The following is a 19367-nucleotide window of genomic DNA, read 5'->3' as shown; positions in this document are numbered from 1 at the left end:
GATATTTTGAAAAATGCTAGTACTGTAGCTGGTAACTAGTTGACTTCAATTGTATTTTTTTCCTATAGAAGTTGATGCAACCAACATTCTTCAAAATATCTTTTATTTTGGTCAACAGAACAAAGAAACTCCTAAAGGTTTAAAGCAACATGAGGGGAGAATAAATAATGAGCAAATATCTTCAGCTGAACCGCTTTATGAAATTCACTTTATACTAATCATATATATATAATTTTATACACAAATTATTTCAGCAAATACCTTGCATTTGTACTTTGTATACAAAAAGAAAACGTAAATTTAAAGATTAAATTAACAAAATGTATGTACATTAATAGTTGAAGGGTGTATTGTGCCTTCATGAAAATTTCTTTACATTTTTACAATAAATCACATGCACCAATATGAGTCTAATAAGAGACTATTTTAAATACTTCAATTTTTTAAATACTTAATTTCATATTTTAATTAAAACAGTAATTGCACAAATAATGGATAAAACACCAATCTCAGTTCATTTTAAATGATAAAATGTTTATTTTATTATCATTATCCAAATGGGAGACAAACTGATCAACACCTTGTCATATTCAGACATAATTTCCAGTAACAGTCCATCTCAATGTCTCCATTAATCTAAGACTGATTTCTCATACGAGAAATATCTTTTTTCTTATATTTTCTACTTTTCCTGTTCCCATTATATGACATACATATATTTAAGCTCCACAAGAACATGAGCAAAACATGGATTTCTTAATGAAAAACCCGCTTTTATGCATCTATACAAACAAGGAAGATGAGGTTTGTCACAGTGAGAGTCCATGTTTCTCTTTGTTGTTCTTCAGTTTAAACTGTAAAGACTTGTTTTGTCTGTATCGAGAGAAGAGTTTTTGCTCTTTATCTTGGGCCAAGGTTGGTGGGAGGAATTTTAGCCGTCGATAGGCCCTTCTTGTTGAGATAGGGCTTCACGTTCAAGTTCGTTCCTTTTGGCTGAGCTCTTAAAGTGAAATGCAACTGGAATGAGAAAAAATAAAATAAAAAGGTTAGAAAAAAATATTTAATTGACTATTGCATAGGATATTAACAATACATATTTAACAACATGAAAGCAAAAGAAATAGAACCAAATAAATACAAGATATAAAATATATATTTTTTAACTTTCAGAATAAAATCGTAAAGGTTTTTTGGGTCCAAAAATGCATCCTTCATTGTTCGTCTCATAATTAAAAAAAAAAAAAGTCAGGCAGTCCAAAAAATAAAAGTTTTTGATAAAAGTTTTAAATAAAGTTTTACATATGTTAGAGAGGCAGTACTGACATTTTAATGCTTTTTCACCATTCAGCAAATTTCCATTAGTCAGACTAGTATGAACTATCCAACACCTTGTACAGTATGTGTCTTGATACAAAACTGTAAATAGATCTTATGCCAATCAAAGGACACTTTAAAAATAATTTGTTTTGACACTGTACCCATTTCGTTCAAATGGTACCTATTTCTTTCCTTTAAAACATAGTAATTAAAAGGTGATTTCACCAAAAATTAACCCAAAATGAAAATTTTGTTTATTATCCTCCATAGACAGCAACAGTCCTGAGATGTTCAAAGTCCTTTCTGTGTGACTTCAGTGGGTAAACTGTAATAATATGAAGCTCCAAGAACACTTGCTACTTTGTTCACCAATGTTTTCTCTTGCTCATCAGGTCATCAGGGTGTTTACTTCTTGAAGTACACTGTGTTGCCTTTAGAGTCTGCAGCGCAACATGCAAACACCATATTCCACGTACTGTAAACACACACCCTGATCTGATGAATAACACATTGGCGAACAAAGTCATTTTTACAGTTTGTTGGTGCACAAAAGTGTTCTTGAAGCTTCATATGATTACAGTTGAACAACTAATCTGACAAATCACTAATCTGACTAATCTGTTTTTGGGTCCTTTTTTTCTTTTTGAACATCTTGGAACCATTGCTGTCTATGAAGGATGAGAGAGCTCTCAAATTTCATTTACAATATTGCATAGATAAACAAAGGTCTCAAGGGATTGAAAGGGTGAGTAAATAACAGAATTATAAGCAGCTGCATATCCGAGAAAGGTAATCTTTGTAAAAAGAAGTAAATAGTGTTTTTGTGATATTATTTATCACCTGTATCGCTTCAGCTGGTCCCACTGTCACCGTGCTGGTTGAGGGCTGGTAACCTGGTGCAGAAGCCGTCACCGTGTAGGTACCCGGCAAAAGTAGGCGGAAATAGTCTCCAAGCGTCCCTGAGAGCACATCAGACACATAAAATAATGAGTTCAAGTATGGACATCAGACAAACTCAGCTTTTGACATAGAACAACACTTACCGCTGGTGATATCATGGCTTATGCCTGCCACAGAGATCACTGCATTGCTAATTGCGTTGTTGTTCTCATCATAAACCATTCCTTTGATCCCATGGTGCACCTGGAATACAGGATAGGGCCATGATATGTCAATTAAGCTTTCGTTACGGTCAGGCACTGCACTCAAAGTGGTAAACCGATTCCATCCATTACTTTAAATGTGCTAGCGAACAGTCTAGAGTTACTTAAACTCACAACGAGACCCCTGAAGGTTCATATCAGTTTCACATTATAAGTACCTGGGGACAGGTTCATTACCGGCCGGTGTTATGGAGAACCAATTTGTCCTTCTTACTTGTGTTCACTATAATACTGGCCCTCTCCGTTTGCTAAATGTACTTATGGAAGAGTTTGAACTTCTACTTGTTTCTTTACGAGTTAAGAGAGCTGAAACTGTAGCAGTAAAAGCCATTTCACATTTCAGCCGACCAACAGTTGGTTAAGTTTTCAGGATTAATTATTCCATTTTGTGACTACCGTGTTGACTTGCTTGTTTTCAGCCAACTGTACAATTGAACAAATTCAAATCGCCATATGTTGATTATGGATTTTCTTAAAAAAAAAGACATTATTTTTATTTCTATCATATATATATAATTATTTCCAGCCAAACAAATCTTATTGATCTTTTTTAAAGAATAAAATACTATGCAAGATCAGATTGTGTAAGATTATTATAATTAATTTAAGATTATTTATCTGTTTTCTTTGGTAGTAAAGCATAAAGTTAGGTATTTACCTGCAAATTGTGCTTAATTACAATCAGAGACATAATAAAAGATCGGCCTTGTATTTTAAAGACTTTGTTTTAGATGAAATAACTTGTTTTAAGTACTTTTAAGGCCACCAAATATGCTCAGTCACACTTATGCTTGTTCTTTAATGAAAAAATGCAATTATAATTAAGTTATGTTTTGCTGCAATAAGCTTCAGTATAGAAAAGTCATATATTTGCATTTTAGATACTGTCAAGTCTTAATTTAAATAAAGATTTGTGGATAATGTGCATGTGTGCGACATTGATTTAATTCATACTATAATCTTGTTAAAGTTAAAGACAAAACGTTGTCTCTTGTTTTAAGACCATTGCACACAAAATAAGAAAAGCATACCTAGTTTTAAGATAATTAAACTAAATAAACTGCTTGGAATACGTGTTAATACTTATTTTAAGACTTATTTTTTTGTACTAAAGCCTAGGTAAGTAAGTTATGTTATTGCACTGACTTGTTTCTAGTCTGTATCTTCTTGAATAATTTATTTATTTCTCATTATTTTTTGGAGTATGTAATATAATGTGCATTTTGGTTGCCGTCTATGAATTGGCCTTAAAATGTCGTCTCACCTGCTCCATGTAGGATACTAGAGCCTCTCTGTTGGCCAGCCATTCATTGGCGAGAGCCGTCGCTGGAGGAAATTTATCACAGCTGAGCTCCAGAGTGATCTCAAAGCAGTTCGTGTGGAGGTAGTTAAAATCCTGCATCCCTTCAGAGACAGTAAGCAATAATTCTTCTTAATCACACATTAAATTGGTAAATGTTGAGCACAATATTGGCCAGGGTCAGAAAAGAACTATAGGGTTAGAGTGAAAAATGCACAAAAAAGGAAAAATATTCCCTGCATATTTAAATCTTTAAGAGATCAGTTATAGTATATGATGTTTTGTTAGAAGAAATATATATGGAGCTCTTAAGTTATGTGTATGTGGAAAAATGTCCAGAAAATAACAACGTTAACAGATGCAGATAATGATAACATTTATCGGTCATAAAGTCTGTTGTAGTTGCTTGGCGTGTACAGTGTTAAATTAATGATTTGTTTTAGTGTCTTTTTGGATTTTTTAATCACTTTCATTTGTGTTTTTGATAACTGTGGCTTTGTTAATGCAAACAGCATAAATTTAGCCAAAAATGTATTCCTATTGAATAATCTAACTAAGAATCTGGGAATCGTTGTAGCAAACTTAAATGAATGGTTGTTTTCTTGAAACAACACACACATGTTATGTTTTATTTTCATTAGTCATATTCATTTATTCTTCATTTATTTATTTTATTTGATCGTATTATTATTATTAGTCATTTATATCATTAGCATTATATCATTTTTTTGGTATCATTAGTCATTAATTATCATTATCATTAGTTAATGATTATGATTTGATCACTATTTGTCATAGTTTTATATTTTATTATTACTATTTTCCTATAATTATTGCTTTATTATTATTTTATTTTTCCATATTGTTATAATCTTATGACTGTGTGGATTCAAGCGACACTTGTTTTCATGAGTAAGACATAAGAGAATGTCTCCATTCCAAGGTCTTTATTGTTACTAGATAATGTTGTAAAGCAGTAATTTTCCATTGCTGTTGCTTGTGGTATAATAACACTATCCTGGTCAGACAAAGACTGAGAATTGAATCATATGCAACTAAGATTCAATAAACTCTGCTCTTTCTTTATCATCATGACTTCGTCTCCTGCTTCTGCTCCTCTTTGGCTTTCTTAGTAAACTTTTTTTAGGAGGAGATTCTTAATTCTTTTGATTATGTGTTAACTAGTTTGGGTATTGGAAACTCTTCTGACTTGTTGTCTAGATACCTGGGGAAACTGACATTTCCTGATAGGATCTGGCATCTGGGGCTAGAACTGATTTATCTGGCGTGGAGAGTATGATCTAACACTGTGTTTATTGGTTCAAATTTTGTTGGAGACAACTTTGAAAAGGTTAAATTATTTTTTGAAAATATGAATTGTTTTGTAATGGTTTCATACCTTTTTTTTAAGTTTATCCTGTGGTTTTTGTCAGAAGGGCATTGCCAAATAAATTAAAATGATGTAAAATTTATCTAAGACTAATAACAAAAAATCTGGTTCACATTTATGTAGAAAAAAACTAATTTTTATTATTTTTCATAGACAAAAAAAAGCAATATTATTTATACAAGCTAAGTGTAGTTTAAAGTGTTAAATCCTTAAAATGTGTGAGTTTTTTGTAGTTTTCATCAGAAGTTACACTGGTAAGGAATTCTTTGGTATTATATTATACTTTTAAAATGTTTTTGAATGTTACTTGTTTTTGAAGTACCCAAGTGTAACTTTTTTATTTAAGCCCTAGTTAGACTTTAACAAAAAAAAACGTGACTCATTAAAAAAAATGCAATACACTTGAATGAACTGCTGTTAAATAAGTTAATTTCTGACATACTGTAGGCGGTGGCACGCTTATAAGTGAAAACCCCTAAACTATCACACAATCTCATTTCTTTAAAGATAAAAGTGCTCGTAATTTCCAAATCTCAGCTAAATTACAAGGCTTTTAGATGAGACAAAACCGCAAGCCTTGTTGAAGTAATTGAATGAGAGCTGTGGTATGTAAAATACAACCCACCCTTAGACAGAGAGTACCAGCTGGCTCCGTTTGTGATTCCTTCATCAAAGTAATCGCCACAGTTCCAGCCCTTGTGCATCCAACTGTGGGCATAAGAGTATGTCTTTGCCAGCTACAAACACACACATACAACACACAACACATAAATCTGTAAATAATCACAAGGAAATTTAGGGAAATAGCAACCGCCAACTCTCTTTATTAGTTGATTCTTGTGATTTCTGTGAAACGATTTTGCAGGGAGAAAAAACGTACATCAGATTATATTTATTCATTCATTTTCATTCGGTTTAGTCCCTTGATTTATCAGGGGTCACCACATCGGAGTGAACCACCAACTTATCCAGCATATGTTTTACGCAGCGGATGCCCTTCCAGCCGCAACCCAGTACTGGGAAACACCCATACACTCTTGCATTTACTCAAACATACACTACGGCCAATTTAGCTTATTCAATTCACCTATAGTGCATATCTTTGGTCTGTGGGGGAAACCGGAGCACCCGGAGGAAAGCCACATGAACACAAGGAGACCATGAACGTGTGGTGAACTCCACACAAAAACGCCAACTGACACAGTTGGGGCTCAAACCAGCGATCTTCTTACTGTGAGGGACCAGTGCTAACCACTGAGCCACCAGATTCATGGTATTTACATTATATGGGGAAATAAACGTATTAGTGGCTTGCTTACAATTGTTTCTGAACATGTATATTTTTTAAAGCACAAAACCATAGTCTTAAAGGGATAGTTCACTCACACATTAAAATTATCTCATCATTTTTTATGTGGATTTTAAACCTTTTTGAGTTTTTTTATTCTGTTGAAAGCAAAAGAAGTATTTTGAAAAATGCTTTTTGCTGGTGCCCATCGACTTCCATAGAAGGAAAAAAACCTATAGAAGTCAATGGGTGCCAGCTAACAGCATTATTCAAAATATCTTCTTTTGTGTTCAACAGAAGAAAGAAACTCAAATAGTTTTAAAACCACAAGGATGGCAATTTTTTTTTTTAGGGGGGTGAATCAGTGTTACCCATATAATGACTTGATAATGCCACAGACTCACAATGTTTACAATATTTAAGGCTTTCTTACAATTGTTTCTAAAAGTGTAACTTTTTCTAAAGCAGAAATGTCTTTACTTAACCAGTTGGTTTGCCATACTAGGCTGATCTTAGTTGTCCAATATTTGGTTGATTTCAGAAGGATTTTGAACTGTTGGCTAGACAGGATTTTATTATTTTTTCAGTAGAGTAACCGTTGCTTTTTTACCATCACCATTCAGTATTGCAGAAATAATGACTGATTTCAAACAGGTTTCCTGAACCCTCGACCGGTCCGCCATTGGTCAAGCTAACAAATAACCATACCCTCAAATTCACACTATTTATTTTAATCTGTGATGCCTATGAATTGGTTTGTTAGTGCCACAGATTTGAGAAATACACTTACTAGTGGCTTATTTTCTGGACAACAAGGTAAAGTATAAGTAGAAAATTACGCCAACAACTTACCTTTCTGAATATTTTATCATCAGTAGTGGCTGAATATGTAGTTTTGCCTCTTATCCGGGGCTCCCGTGACTTATCGAAGGGGTAGTTAGCAACTACAGCTCCACCGTGAAGATTAGCAGACAGAACAAAGTTATAGTTCTGCATCCATTTGATCACAGCTAAGGTCTCCGGCTCCACCTGTATGAACCAAGAGCAAACAAAAAAATCTGATTAAAAAACGCACACAGTGTACGTTATTTCATCCGTTGTTTAAGTTTATGTGCCATGATACTCCCAAAAGCAGCTTTTCTGGAATATTCCTTCAGCAGTGCTATCTGAGAGATCTGACATGTGGTAATGCATCCCACCAGAGGTGAAGGGATAATAAACCTCCACCTGACCCTAAAATCAGTCTGTCTGGCTCCTTTGAGATGGCTGCTGGGCTATTGATCACATCCATGCCCTGTTTTGAGGAGACTCTGTATTTATTATGCATGGATCTGTATATATAAACAGCCAAGCGTCCCTTTGGCCCCGGCTGTCATTGAAGAGTCAGGTTTCGTGCTGTGAACGCACACAGATGTTTTCGCTCTGCTTAGGCTTGTGTAGTACTACGGGTCAGGGGGTCACGCGCACAGTTTGATATGAGAATGACAACTCCTGACTCACATAGACGTTACTGGAACATGTCTTACTCCTCCGGCTGCTCTTCTTTCTTTGTTGTTATCCCGAGGGACGTCTGGCAGCCAGTGGATGTACTTCTCTAAAGCTGGAGATCTCATTTTAGACTGAGAAAAATAGAGAGTTGTTCCTGGAAAGAGCTGCCAGAATGAGATGAGTCCAAAAATCTGGAATTCTTTCATTTATTATGTTAAATAAAGAAGAAATGTGCCCTATTCTGTACTATTTCTGGATCAGTTTCAGATAAGCATATTTGTGAGCATGCAAGGTATACTTTGGATAAAAAGTCAGGTGTTTTTGATTCCATAGAAGCACAAGATGTTCTTTGTAGCAAATCGAAATGATGGATTGCATGGATCCTTGCAGATAAGACTGACTTTATATTACTCAGCAAGTTTTGAAAGACTAACTAAAAAAATATCCTGAGCACGCAATGATGACTAACAGCAGTACTGGCTAAAAAAAAAGTTCATTTACACAGACCAAGCCTGTCTTGTGAAAGGTGGGCCTGTTGGTGGTTGATAGAGAGCAGAGCGGCAGTTTGAGAGTTGGGTGGGTTACCGACAGACTAATGGAGAGCTTAAGTGTGCTGTCCAACTGTAAAAACAAAAACGTTTTTCTTCGCAATGCAGGAAACTGGCACTATCCTGAATTTCACTTAAGACTGCAACAGGAATTATGTACTGTATATGAGATTAATAGTACATTAAAACATTGTACAATGGAAACGTACACACAACCCGTCTACAGATCCCTCACTATGGCATGTTTGTATAATTATTAATGTGTATCTTTGAGAGTTGTTATTACACTTTTTTCCCTTTAAAATCAGTCTGATCAAAGGCTTGATTACCTGGGGATGCATATAATAATAGGTGGGGATGGGAATCTTAAATAAATTACTGTATAATAACACCAGCGCCAGTCCCTCTTAATTATTCAATTTCCTTAACTGCCCTATCAATGATTATTTTAGCATATTAAGTCCGACATTTTGGGGGGAAATTAGAGGATTTCAATATAAAATAATGTAATGTAATTGTTAAAAAGGTACACAGCAAGCATTTTTCGTTTTTAAAAGATGTCTAATGAATGTTTAATAGATGTCTAAACATAGCCGTCTTGTCTAAAACAAAGCTAAACTTGGGCTGTTAGTTAAAAATCTAATAGACGTCTAAGAATAGGCCAAAACTAGTCATCAAATAAACAGAAATGAATGACTACACAATAAAGTCTATCTAATCTGTCTATTTGATAACTAGTCTTGTTTTGGTCTATTTTTAGATGGTTATTAGATTTTCAGCTCTTTCACAAACTCCATAACAAACCTAATGACTAGTCTCTCATTTTAAACAGACACTGTATCTTACCAGTAGTAGTAACATTGACTGATGCCCACCTGTAGTTCCCAGTTATCCGGCAGTGGCAGATGGTGGTTTTGTCCGTTGTGCTTTTCATAGTAGTACATCAGAGCATTTAGGTCTGGGAAGTTGCGGTTCAGGTCCACTTCCTTTGAGTTTCCACGTCCGACTAAGTAGCCGTTGAACTCTGGACCCTGTAAAATCAGATGAAGAGCCCATAACGTCCTATCCCTTAAGTAACCCTTAAGGAGAGCTATTACCTTTTAACATTCTCAGTATGTCAGGTGTGAAACTTACACCTCAAGCGGTCGGTTGTGCTTGTGTGAGTTGTGTAAGCGAGTTCGAGCATGTTAAATAAACCCTGTCTGATGCTGAGGTGGTTTCCTCTGCTACTTCTTGTCTGGTCCAGCGAGACGCTTGATAACTGGGTTTGCGCGGCCACTTTCAACCACCATTTACTGCTGGACATATAATTAGTCTGAAAGATCAAGAAAGAGTCTGCATTACTGTAATTTTGTATTTTAGATGTGTGAATGTTGTAGGTGTGTGGATGCGTTGCCCAAAATGCTATTTCTGTGTGCATTGTTTTATATATAGATGTGTAATTAGTCTCAGAAGAAAGCCAGCAATGCATTATGGGATACGGCTGATTCCTACATAACAAACTGGTGCCCACTAGAGATTTTCAACACTCCCACACCAAAGCTGCCACACAGAATAAAAAAAGTGTTTACATATGCATGGTCGTGTTCGTAACATGGTCTGTTGGTTACATGTTGTGTGTGTGTGTGTGTGTGTGTGTGTGTGTGTGCGCGTGTGTGTGTGTGTGTGTGTGCGCGTGTGTGCGTGTGTAAAGGCTCAGAGGTCGAGCACTTTAGTTGAGGTTTCCTGTCTTAACATAGACTGAGATTTCTCTGGGTTCCCTGAATCTTCTCACAATATTATTTGTTAAAGATCTTAATTTAAATCTAGCTTGCTTGCGAATTCTGAGATGTTCCTTTTATAGCCAAATATGAAATCCTCATATATTAGTTTACTTTTTTATAGTAAACTGTTTAAAAACTGCTTAATTTGGACATTTTGGACATGCTGCTGCTAGGCATGGGACGATAACTGTTTTCAGGGGGGGTTCTTGTAATGTAATGTGTATTTATATAGCGCATTTATCGTGTATGGCCATAAACTCAAAGTGCTTCACAATCATTAAGGGGAAAGGGGGGTCTGTTTCCATCCACCTATTTTTATGCACATTTTGAAAATGCGCATAAAAACGTATGCACATAACTGAGTAAGATAAGCATTTTATTCAATAAAAAAAGATGGGCATAAACTACACTTTTTTTACTGAACAAATTTTGTATTTGCATTAAAAAAGGTTGTGTGATTTTATTATAAGAGATGATGTGTTAATAAAAAATGTGTGTAAATAGACAAATAAGCAGCTTAGCACATTGTAAAACATCTGAAATGTTATTTGGCCATTCTTAAACCCTTAACCATTTCAGTATTAGTGTTATTATTTTAATAATGACCTCCAGAACTGTCAAGAGCATCAGCGCTCCACATCTCATGCCTTCAAACGCCACCACGCGTTTTTTGCTTTTCGCCATTGTCTTCTGAGATAAAAGTCAACATTAAATGAAGAAAAGACTAGCGTAGCGTCTCCTGCCGCAGCAATTTCCGTTTTTACTATTGATGACTTTGTTTTTTTTTTGCACTCGTTGGATAGAAACGCTGCTTTATTTGCGCATCTTTTATTCAATATTCCAGTTTTGTGCATACATTTAATTTGCATTTTTGGATAGAAACCTACCTAATGATTTATTTCAATTATTTAGCCTGACATGTATATCTCAAAATAAAATATATTGGCTGTCTCCGAAATCCGAAAGGAATTTAATCAGTATGAATAAAGCTCGGACATACTACATCCTCCAAATTACCATGACCACATGACACACCCACTTCACTACCATTCATGAATACTCTTGTGGTGCATCATAGGAAAGCGTAGCGTCCACCGGATGCACACTTCAGAATCTTGCCGTGCGTAATAGTTCATCCAGGTACTTCTCACCTACTGTTTTTCAAATACGTTGAATTTGGTCATACTACTCAGCTCGCATACTTTTTTAGCGTACTATATAGTATTAAAGTATGCAATTTCGGATGCAGCCATTGTGTTGGAGTGGAAAAAAGTTCTTGTTTTTTACCCAGATATTTAAAAAATATATATTTTAGAGCAGTAATCACAATATAGTGAAACCGTGATATTTTTATCCAAGGTTATCATTATCGGTAATTGCTGCCATCAAAATTTCTTTATATTTACAAACTTTTACTCTGAAAATGTTTACTTTGTTAAGATACAAACTCACAATAGAGTAAAAAATCTCTCACAATTTTATAATTCTAACTTTTCAACTCTCAAAAAGTAAAAAAAAAAAAAAAGTTGGAACAATTTGTAAAATACAAAATTGACAAAGTAAAGATTTAGGTCAGATATGCTAAATACAAACTCTGAATTGCTAGAAATAGTGTCAGTTTTAAGCAGGGCCGGAGTGGGACTCCTTTTCAGCCCTGGAGTTTCAAGCCTCAGAACAGCCCACCTCAGTTCACTATTACTATATTAAATTAATAAAATTTCCAATTCAGTTTCTAATGACACTATCACGTCTTTTTTTTGTTGAGAAAACAGCTGCTTTAGAACTTAAATGTTCAACAACCCTAACAGTATTATATGTCTTAACAATAAAACTGAAAAAAATAAATTACTCAGACGAGGATCGAACCCGAGTCTGCGACGTCGTAAACTAACGTGCTATCCACTGAACCACAACAGCTGTTCATTGAATAGTGACATCTAAAAAAAGAGTAGAGCTGCGGTAAAATACTGAATAAAAAGGCTGTGGTCAACTAAATAAATAAATTAATTTAAAAAGTGTGACTGCTGATAGCAACAGATTCTGGACTTAGGGATACCGGCCAAAAAACGAACCGGCCCACCGGGACTTCTCCCGGTCCTCCCGATTAGCCAATCAGGGCCTGGTTTTGAGGAAAAGCGGTAGAAGTACAAGATTTAAACATGGAATTTTAGGTAAAATTTCTTGTGATTCTGAGTTTATATATTTTTGATATATTCTATAAACAGTACTTGGGTAGTAGAATATTTATTTGAAACTGTAGATTAGTTACTAAAGGATGTATACCTGCCTGGCTGCCACCTCATATCCATCAGGGTTCATGGAAGGAAGAATGTGGATTCGTGTGTCGTGGATGAGCCTCGTGATTCGCTCGTTTCCTGCCCGGTATTCCTCACACAGGAACTGGGATAAATAGATGAGCAGCTCCCTTCCGAGCACCTCATTTCCATGCATGTTCCCGACGTACTTGAACTCCGGCTCCACTGAAAAACACAGGTCAGGTGACCATCAGTCAGGAAGTTGTGAGGTCATAGGGTCACATCCGTGAATAGCATGCAACAAGCACTATGCATGAAGATGAAACAATTCAGAAAAAGCCACTGCTCTAATTCTGACCGATTATGAAGTTTGAAAATTTGTCAAGAGATTCTTTCATCCTTTACTAAACTTTATGGCGATCCAAATCTTCATGACTTTTGTTTTGTGGAAGACAACAAGAGAAAGGTATTTTTTAAAGGCAATGAGTGTGAATGGAGATATGGAAACATATATCTGCTATGGAATGAAAATATATATGAAAAGTTCAGATGCAAACACCGTCTGAAATTTCCATCGAAATTTAAAAAAGGTTTTAATAATTTTTCTCGGCCTGCATTGTTTATGTTGAGTTATTTCAAAACCAGGAAAAGGACTTATTCTTTGCGATACAAATTATATTACTAAACATACACAGAAACCTGATAAAAATACTTATTTTATAGCAAAATTTCAGATGGCATTTAGAGGTTTTTGCATCTAAACTCTTCATATATACATATATAAAATCTCACAGTTCTGACTTCCCTTTGCAGAATTTGCATGCTTATATCTTACAATTTTCTATTTTTTAAAGTTCTGAAATGCAGAATATATGGAAATCTTTCAGATTACAAGAAATAAAGTGCCGATTGTGAAGAGAAAGTGTGAGAAGGCCTACACTATAAACTATTTCTAATTTCCAAATGTGAGGAAAAAAAACAAGATTTAAACTGAAAATTCTAAGACAATGTAAGTTCATTTCTTGTAATTCGGAGTTTGTATTTCCCTAACTTTGATGTATATTTGTGATATATTTTGTAAAGTTGAAATTATTACAAAGCAAAAGAAATGCTTTGATAAATAGCCTCCAAAAAGCAGTAAAAAGTAAACCAATACATTACATTACAATTATTCTGATGCCTTACAATATATTTGTAAAAAAAAAAAAAGATTTGATGACAGAATTTACGTGAACTGTCCAAATATTTGAATTAATATTTTTCATTTTCATCCCATACAAAGGCTTTTTGACTGTTTAGCAGCGCAGCAGGCCACTCTCATCGAAATTCCTGTCTCACAGCCAGTTGTCAGCTCATTATTCACAATTATCTCTTCTAACAAGTACCAGCAGATTTCCGTTTGTTCTTTTTTGGTGCAGAAGTGAGTGACAGCGAGATCGCAAATCTAATTAGCCACTGTGTGCAGGCAGACTTATCATAGTCTTCCCATTAATCACCATGTAATTAAATTAACAGTGCTATGGCACTGCTCAAAGAGTCACCAAAGAGTGTCCTCGACATTAATGCATGAAGTACAAACATTGTTTGCAATCTAAAGGGTCAGGTCACACTGACTTTGCCCACTCTGCTGTACCTTTTCCTGTTTTTGTACTCTGTGTGGAACATGTATACATCCTGCAATTCTCTCTGAGGCTTTACCTTTGTACACATATTGCCAAGAGAAGCAGATCTTCTTTATCTGATGACAAAGATTATTTGCTTTCATAAGCTGATTAATTAACTTTTTTGATGATATATCTTAGTTGCTTCCAGTAGCTGAGAGCTGAATGTGTTTTGAATTTGAGGGAACAAAGAAACAAGGTCTGCAGACTGAAATAAACAAGGAAATTTTACTGCTCAGCAGTTGTTCTGTCACATTTCGTAATGTCAAATAGAGCCCTTAGTTACACTGTATTGACATCAGATGTTTTTCTAAAATGCCTTGGATAGCTAGACAGTATGAGTGGCATAGAACAGATTAGTTGGTTTCTTCAAGACTTTTGATTGCAAACATTGATGTTTTGCCCAGTCTGGGCTCAATTTGACAGATTATTCTCCTTTCTTTTCTCACGTGCAAGATTAATGAGGTCTTGTTTTCAGTGCGATCAGAAACATTCATTTGTTCTTTGTTTCCAAGAGTAACAACTTCGCTATTAAAGAAACACATTTTCTTTCCTCTGGGAATGTTCTTGATTTAGATCAGTGATAAGACTGATGTTTGCAACACTCACCACCAACATCTCCAGGCACACACTCCCCCCTTACACTCATTACTGTCCATTTCTAAATACAATTTACAGACTGTTTGAGAGGCAACAATATAAATCAAGTTGCCGCTTAAAATTGGCCAGCCGAAGCTTTATTTCTGTTAAGTGCAGTTCTCCGAAAACAGCCCAAATTATGCAATCAGACCTAAATGATTACCTCTGGCTGCCCTGCAGACTCAACTCAAGTTATATGGGTGAGGAATTTAATACCTTGGTAAAAGAGTAAACACAAGACTCACATGTTTCATGGATGCCAGGATTATCACTGAACTCCAGGACATATAGGTGCCGTCCCTCTGTGCTGCGACCGATGCTGTAAATGCGAGTGATGTAGGGGCATTCGCTCTGGACGGCAAAAAGAGCCCTCACCATCTCCTCATAGCCATGGTGCTGGAAGTCAGATGCCCCGGTCAGCGAAGCCTCGAGCCCCAGAAGCAGCGCCCCAATCCAGATGAGAGAGCTGCCTGACAGCATGGTCCCAGACTGCTCTGCAAAAACAGAGCGCCACTTCTTTTCCTCACTCTCTCTCCTTCTTGATCCTGCTCTCCCCGTTTGCCTCCTCCCTCTGGACCTCCTCTCACTCCCACTTAAAAGAGCAAGTAAGGACGGCCCCTCCTTTCTCTCTCTATATCTCTCTCTCCACTACCATTTGTGCATGTTTACTCAATTGGCATTGTTGGAGAAGTGAGAGTTGACATCACAAATGACACCTCAACTTTGGCTTTACATTCCTCATGCACTAAATCCCCGCCTTTCTTGTGTTTTTCTAGTAGAACATTTCTTTCTTGACCTTTGATTTGTCTTTTTGAGGCATGATTGCTGATGATTTAAGAAAGGGGGAATAAAAGAAAACAGGAAAGGGGCGAAATGGAGGTTTTATTTGGAGGGAAAGGGATGTGATTAGCATTTACTCACCCACTTTCGCTCCAACACTAGCTCATTCATTAACTCAGAATAAACACACACTCGGAGCCTGAGAGGTTGGAGTTTCTACAGGGCATTCTGGGAAAACAGACCATGGGGGACCAAAGGTTTGGAATGAGCGCTGTGGAGCTGGCCCCGTGAGGCCCTCCTCCCATCACCTCCACTATAAACCCCAGGAGCTGCTGTCAGTCACAATCACTATAGCCTGCAAGCAAGTAAGGCAGTTGTTGCTTTGGTACTGAACTTATGCCTGTTTTCAATAGCACTAGTGATGGAAATTTAACACCGTTTTAATGGCCAAACAAGCAGGGTGTTTAGTTAATTGCCCATGTGCTTGAGTCATTACTGACTAGCACTTGCTGTTGCCAAACTAGCCATTTGGCTTAACAGTAAACGCTAAATCAAAATGTTTAAGTTTTATTTTTTAAGGAATGGTGCAGGGATTATTATAAATTAGTGCACTTAAAGTGATATGTCACTCAAAAATGTTAATTATATTATTAATTACTCACCCTAAATTTAAATATTTTGGTTGAAATCTGAAAGCGATGAGGATGAGATCCTCCATAGACAGCATCGATCAAGTGACAATCAATGTGACCCAAAACATGGTCAAAAACATTCCACTTGACTTCAGACTGAAATATAAAACATACATTTTTAAAATTCAGACAGGAACAGGGCATTAGAGATCATCATCATCATCATTAATTATTATTATTATTAACTAATTATAAATTAGTTAAATTTGCTGAAAAGCTAAGTTGACCAGATTTCTTTGAATGGATACAGGACAGTCAGAATATGTGTATAATTTGTATTAAAGTGCATATCCTCAGCAAAAGGCACTTCTCTTCATAGTTTTTTCTTACTTTTGAATGTTGAATGGCTTTCCTAATGTAAGCATACAAACACCAGCTTTATAAGGTACACTTGTCCGTCTGCTCATCAACCCAAATTTCCAATCAGCCAATCACATGGCTGCAACTCAGTGAATTTTGGCATGGCTGCTGGTGCCAGATGGGCTGGTCTGAGTATTTTAGAAACTTCTGATCTACTGATTTTTTCACACACAACCATCTCTAGGGTTTACAGAGAATGGTTTGAAAAGAAAACATCCAGTGAATGGCAGTTCTTTGAGCGCAAATGCTCTGTTGATGGCAGAGGTCAGAGGAGAATGGCCAGGCTGGTTCAAGCTATTAGAAAGGCAACAGTAACTCAAATAACCGCTCGTTACAACAGAGGTTTGCAGAAGAGCATCTCTGAACAAACAACACATCGAACCTTGAGGCAGGTGAGCTACAGCAGCAGAAGTCTACACCGGGTGCCCCTCCTGTCTAAGAAGAACAAGTAACTGAGGCTACAATTCGCACAGGCTAACCAAACTTGGACAATAGAAGATTGGAAAAACGTTGCCTGGTCTGAGGAGTCTATTCAGGTAGGCTGTGTCTTTGACACAATGCTCAATTGGTACTAATGGGCCCAAAGTGTGCTAAGAAAATATCCCCCACCCCATTAAACCTCCACCACCAGCATCGTGAACCATTGATACAGGGCAGGATGGATCCATGCTTTCATGTTGTTGATGCCAAATTCTGACCCTACCATCTGAATATTGCAGCAGAAATCGAGTCTCATCAGACAAGGCAAAGTTTTTTGTGGGGGATATTTTCTTGGCACACACATTGAGCATTTAGTCAATGCCACAGCCTACTTGAATATTGTTACTGACCATGTCTATCCCTTTATAACCACATTGTACCCATATTCTGATGGCTACTTCTGGCAGGGTAATGCATCATGTCATAAAGCGCAAATCATTTCAGCGTGGTTTCTTGAACATGACGATGAGTTCACTGTACTCAAATGGCCTCCATATTCACCAGATCTCAATCCAATAGAGTACCTTTGGAATGTGGTAAAACGGGAGATTCACATCATGGATGTGCAGCTGAAAAATCTGCAGCAACAGCGTGATGCTATCATGTCAATATGGACCAATATCTCAGGATTATTTCCAGTACCTTGTTGAATATATGCTATAAAGCATTAAGGTAGTTCAGATGGCAAAAAGGGGGTCCAACCTACCATAGTAAGGCATACGTAATAAAGTGCTGGTGAGTGTATGGGTTATGTGATTTCACTATGCCACTGATTTGATGATTATTTCAGATGTGATACATTTTATGAAGTGGTACTGTATATTCAACATACCTTCTAATGTTCATGTTTAATATTGCTATACAGGGCCCATTCTAGACATTTAAAGGGCATAGGTAATATTAGCGCTGTTTTTCCAGTTCAGTCATTTTTTAACAACAAAATAACTTATCTTTATTGCCCCCTTGTGGAGAAAAGTGAGCAATGTTGCATTTTATCCTTGCAGTTACTACTGGCCTATTGCACAAGATTAAGTTCAAAGATCGTCTCCGCATTAGTTACAAACGATTAGATGTCATCAAGTACCAAAAGACTAATAATAATCCCTGCAAATAGGGCTTAAGTGTATGATTAAAAAGAAGGCCAGAATGAACAGTTAATTAATTCAAAAAACTTTTTACTTATTTCAAAATAAAATAAGTGTGTTCATGAAAACTAATGATGTAAATAGGGGGATTTAGAATACAGACATTCGTAGTCTGAAATGTAAATTGTTTAGTCTGTTTGCTCTTTGATTCTGTTATGCATTACTGTATATTTTGTATGTGTAAATTCAAAATACAAACCTCAGAACTCTGAACCTCTTTTTTTATTTTATAACACTACAGACCACAAAACCAGTGATGGATGGATGGATGGATGGATGGATGGATGGATGGATGGATGGATGGATGGATGGATGGATGGTGGATGGATGGGTGGGTGGATGGATGGATGGATGGATGGATGGATGGATGGATGGATGGATGGATAGATAGATAGATAGATAGATAGATAGATAGATAGATAGATAGATAGATAGATAGATAGATAGATAGATAGATAGATAGATAGATAGATAGATAGATAGATAGATAGATAGATAGATAGATAGATTAATTTGGCCCATACAATTTATTAAAAAAAAATATAGGCTTGTCTTGGCAATGGTCACTTATAGTGTTTAATTACGTTAAAAGAAGAAAAGGAAAATAGCTTAAAGTTACATGAATTAAATAATTAGTTCCAATAGTGTAACCCATATAGCAGTCCCAAGGCATATTGGAAGGCCTGAAAAAACAGAAATGTGTGAATGAAATGTCTGAAAATATTCTTTTGATGAATGCAAACATCTATTTACCTTTTAGTTTTATAGTCTTACCAATTGACAGGGTTGATGCAGAATTTGAATCCACAGGTCCTGAGGAAACAAAATCTTTTGACATCAGGGTGAAGAATATGTTTTCATATAAAACATTTAACTTTTGTTTGAATTTTAAATGCTTTGATTAAATAAATAAATTTACCAGATCTGTACTCTCCATTGCAGCTGTTAGCTAAAAAAACATATTTATTATTATAATTATTATTTATTGTTATAATTCTTTATTTATTTTTGTTTTTTACTTACGTTGTTGGTCAAGGGCACACTTTGATTCTGTGATAGAGAACGAGATGTTTTATTTATTTTTATGAACATTAGAAC

General features: G+C 36.0%; 1 protein-coding gene across 1 annotated transcript; it reads right to left on the bottom strand.

Moving 5' to 3' along the window:
- Positions 1-513: 513 nt before the first annotated feature.
- cpn1 (carboxypeptidase N, polypeptide 1) lies at positions 514-15296 on the bottom strand. The gene is given in 9 exon segments (NM_212770.1): positions 514-1017; positions 2158-2276; positions 2361-2460; positions 3745-3884; positions 5796-5907; positions 7311-7487; positions 9370-9525; positions 12541-12737; positions 15058-15296. Coding segments are annotated over 9 exon segments (1353 nt in total). The 5' UTR covers positions 15293-15296; the 3' UTR covers positions 514-900.
- Between the last annotated feature and the right edge of the window lie 4071 nt (positions 15297-19367).

Source organism: Danio rerio, chromosome 12 (genome assembly GCF_049306965.1).
Source record: "Danio rerio strain Tuebingen ecotype United States chromosome 12, GRCz12tu, whole genome shotgun sequence".
Lineage (NCBI taxonomy): Eukaryota > Metazoa > Chordata > Actinopteri > Cypriniformes > Danionidae > Danio > Danio rerio.
This window is presented reverse-complemented; position numbering and strand designations above follow the sequence as displayed.